Genomic DNA, 4,238 nt, shown 5'->3' with positions numbered 1-4,238 from the left:
AAGGATTCGGCAGTCGAGACATCTATATTTATTTCATTAAGAAAGAGAGGAAAGGATGCAAGCAAGGAAGCGCTAACCTATACCTATACGACTGCTATTCTTATTGATATTGATCAATGCGGGCTAAGGACGTTGATACCTGAGCCCTCTTCCAGTCTTGTTTTCATGCTCCCCAGTCGAGATGCCAAAGAAGAAGGAAGATTGACCACCGTCGATTCCGTCATGCTTTTCATACTGAGGTCGAGGTTGTAGGCCCCCTGTGTGTACACTTCTTCCACATGGGGAAGGAAAGGAGCCCCTTTGCTTGCTTTTTGGGACATGTAAGACAGCCTAGCAGATCCTTTTGAATGTCCATCAAAGGCGAGGTGGGAAATGCCCCGCACGAACTATCTGATCAAGTTTTCTTTTTCCTATCACAGGCAGCTGGCAAAGCCGTGTTTGATCGTCGCGTACATGCTCCGTTACAGCTTCGTTCATGCGCCAATCAATTGACAGTGAAGCAGAGAAGGAAGAGTTTTGATCACCGTGTGGGTAGTCTCTATTAGGGTTTCCGTTTCATGTGCACTAAAAAGGAAGGAAGACTGGTGCGACTATAGTAATGCCAAGCATACGAGCAAAGGACTCTACCTACCCCATACTGACGAATGAAAGAAGCTCATCGCGGATGATAGGACAAGCGATAGCGGTTCCATTCTTGCTCTTCCTATTCCATACCATAAACAGACACCTTTGATTCATCGACATTGGCGCTAGAGGCTCTACCCCCACCCACCAGCCCTTTATGGAGTTAGCGGACCAAGAGCAAAAATTCCCCGATATAATAAAGAAAGTAAGAAGGGTTCCAAACCATTGAAACAGAAAGCACTAAAGACTGTTACGACGTGGCAGAAATGATCACCGTCAAGCACAAGATTCAAAGCTGGAATCTTCCTACTCTTGTTAGTTGGGACAGAGCATCCTATCTTGTTGATTCTCCTTTCCCACCGCCTCGAGCTCTCGCTTTCAGGGTGGATACGCAAGAAATTCACTATGAAAATTGACATGACACAATCCCTGAAGAGTATGATGTGCCCGGCCTTGCTTCTCTTGATCCCCACCCACCTCCCGTAGAGGCGGGTCAATATCAATATCTATACCAGAGATTGCTTTTAGCTTTATCTTTTCAGAGACAGGAGAATTCCTTCTGTACTTACAAGAATGCTACTTAGGGAGAAGAATCTCTTGACTCAGGAGCACCTGAATCTATTCTTTCTGTGTCCCACATCCGCCTATGTTAAAGCACTCCGCCAGGTCCGTACTAGAAAAGACTCGGTCAAGGTCAAAAGCACCTGCGGGTGACTTTTTGTCTTACGACACGGCATGGTAATTGATCGAGTGCGCTTTCCTTTCTCCTACTCCCACTTCGGGAAGGGAAGTGCTAAAGGGCGGGCATGCTCGACTGAAAGGAGAGGAAAGCTTCTTCACTTTCGGCACGGGCGCGGACTCCGCGATCTCTGGGTCGCCGAGGTTCCTTTTCTTCCGCCTCTTAAGATCCGCTATCTCTATGATTTGATCCTTCGCGTATCGGCCCCATACTTCTTTGATCTCCCTTTCTCCTGACGTAAGAAAGTGACACAGGCTTGGCCAGCTTTTTTCAAACTTGACGGTCAAGTTCCCTGCTACTTCCGTAAATACGCCTTGGATGAGCCTAACAGCCGTGTACCTGGAAGCACTTTTGTTTTCAACCGCCAGATGGTAAAGGAAGGCGCCATCCCTCCTTTCTCTCGCAATCACAATAGCCGTACAGTCGAATAGTTGAGTTAGACGGGGGATAAGGGTCGAACTATCAAAGAGGTCCGCTACCAAAGAATTAGGAGTTATAACATTCATAAAAGAAAGAAAAAACCAATATAGGAACTTCAACTAAGAAAGAATAAGAATAAGAAGAATTGCTTAAGTAAGGTAGTCGCTTCTTTTTTTCGGTATACCGCTCTGCGAGCAGAGCGAATGAACATAAATCTTTCTGAATATCATGAATATCCTTCGCCCCTTATCTCCTCATCTTCCTATTTATAAGCCACAGCTTACTTCGACGTTTTCAATTTCCCATAGAATCTCCGGAGCTTTCCTAGCCACTATAGTTTTCTTTTTTTATCTTCTTTGTCTGAAAATTGGTTTGATTTGCTTCACCTATGAGAATTTCTACCAATTCTTCTTTTATTCATCAAAGCTCATCCTAATCTCCGTCGAGATTACTGCCTTAGCCCTGTCCTATCATCTGTATAATGGAGTTCGTCATTTATTGACGGATTTTTCGGGATTTTTCTTTCTTAGAATTGGAAGAAAAAGATTGAAATGACTATTCCAAATTTCACCTATACCTTTCTTTGAGATTTCAACAAAAAATTTATCTTTTCTTATAAAATGTTTATTATTCGTTGATAGATCTAAAGCTTATGCCGTAGAAGCTGACATCAGGCTATTGGCCTTTTATCTGCATCTTCCCTCGTAGAGTGGCGTCTTTTATAAGAAAAGACTTTCTCAGTGGAACTAAAAAAAAAAAAAGAGTTTGAGCTCTTTTTTTTGGTTGACCTTTAGCCACGCGCGGCGGCTATGCGCATGTGTCCCAAAGTGACGTATATTTTTTGGTAATGGGTATACTCGAGAGAAAAGGTTTGGAATTCGACCTCCCCTTATACGCTCTAAAAAGGGGTCATGGACTCCTTTTTAGTTTAGGATCCCCTTTCTACATTCAATTTTTTATTGAGCCTGGTGTGGAATCACCATCATTACACATTCATTCTTGGTCTGGCTGCTGGTCTAGCGAGCCTTCCTAGCCGCCTAGAGTGCAGCCTGCCTGCTGAAGACCGTAACGTAAGTAACTCAGTGCTCCATACGGGGGAAATGAAAGCAGAATTCGTTCGGATCCTCCCACATGTTCAATCTTTTTTTAGCGGTTTCCCCAGAGATCTTTATCATTAATGCAACCTTCATTTTGCTCATTCATGGAGTTGTATTTAGTACCTCTAAGAAATATGATTATCCACCGTTAGTCAGTAATGTGGGTTGGCTTGGATTACTTAGTGTTGCGCGCCTAGGAGGGCAGCGCGCTTTGGGATGCGGAGGAGCTATTATCGTCCAGCTCCCTAACCTAAAGCGGCACCGGGTTTGGACCGCAGGGAACCGTAGCATGGGGGGACGTCTAATCCTTTTGCCGCCGCAAGGCTGGCTAATCGTACGCAGCAGGCTCGAATACCCCTGGTTCTGGAAGGCACATGAGTCCGAACGCTATGTTGAATGTGCGACCGAGACTACACTACGTAGGTACCTGTGCAGGTGAGGCGTCGGTCGGTCCTAGAAACGGCGGCAGCGGCGCGAGGAGTTAACGACCGGACGTGCTGCAACCTAGGGATCACCAGGCAGCTCTTTCGCTCTATAGGGATCGGGGGGGCATAGCACAATTCTTCTTGGAGGAGGGTTGTTTGCCCGGGTGACTGATCCTGCCATAATGTACTTCTACCTATTATAGCACCGGCAACCGAAGTCGAGCATACATACGACGATCTTCATGCGTGAATAGCCGGGAGGAAAGAAAGGGCGGTAGATGATAATGAGAAAGGGCGCCGCGTCTGGACGGGCGGAATGGATGAGCGAAAGGTGTCATGCCATGGAGTGGGGAATAGCCCTCGTCTCATGTAAGACAACTAAATGCACCTCGAGGTGCTGCCGAGGAACTGAGGGACCTTCTCGAGCACAGGATAGGTAATTGAGAGATAGAGCTAGCCTATTCGTTATGGGAAATCAATGCTCCGGGCCAAATAGAGCTTACCTACGGCACCTGGCTTTCTCCGGCGAGCTTTCTATCGTAAAGCCAAAGACGCCCCAAGACAAGGTACAACTGTTGGGAAGGGGACATGATCAATAGAACCTGGCTGGATCCGGGCTGGGATAGTGCCGCCCATTCTTAACCAGTTCCGAAAGGGTTCGCTCATGCTGGAGGGAGCATCCCCACTTAGTGATCGGTCCGCTAGTTCACGCAAATCCGAAGAAGTTATCACGGACGAGCCACATGCAGGGAAACTTGCACGTGTGGTTCTGGCCGGGCTTTCCTGAGGTATCTAATAACCTTGCTTCTGCTCGCCGCTGGCGCACCTCTCCTAACTATTGCCCATTTATTCTGGAATAATCTTTTTAGGAGGGACAATTTTACATATTTCTGCCAAATCCTTCTATTATTAAGTACGGCTGGTACCATTTCG

General features: G+C 46.4%; 2 protein-coding genes across 2 annotated transcripts, besides 1 other annotated feature; one reads left to right on the top strand and one right to left on the bottom strand.

Moving 5' to 3' along the window:
• Positions 1-4,238: part of a repeat region (repeat 2) that runs on past both edges of the window.
• orf173 (hypothetical protein) lies at positions 1,348-1,869 on the bottom strand. Its single transcript has one exon. The coding sequence runs from the start codon at positions 1,867-1,869 to the stop codon at positions 1,348-1,350; it is 522 nt and encodes a 173-aa protein (YP_173504.1).
• Positions 2,012-2,338, top strand: sdh3 (succinate dehydrogenase subunit 3). The gene has a single exon. The coding sequence runs from the start codon at positions 2,012-2,014 to the stop codon at positions 2,336-2,338; it is 327 nt and encodes a 108-aa protein (YP_173503.1).

This window comes from Nicotiana tabacum, mitochondrion (genome assembly GCF_000715075.1).
Source record: "Nicotiana tabacum mitochondrion, complete genome".
Lineage (NCBI taxonomy): Eukaryota > Viridiplantae > Streptophyta > Magnoliopsida > Solanales > Solanaceae > Nicotiana > Nicotiana tabacum.
The sequence above is the reverse complement of the archived record's forward strand: the minus strand, read 5'-3'. Positions and strand labels throughout refer to the sequence as shown.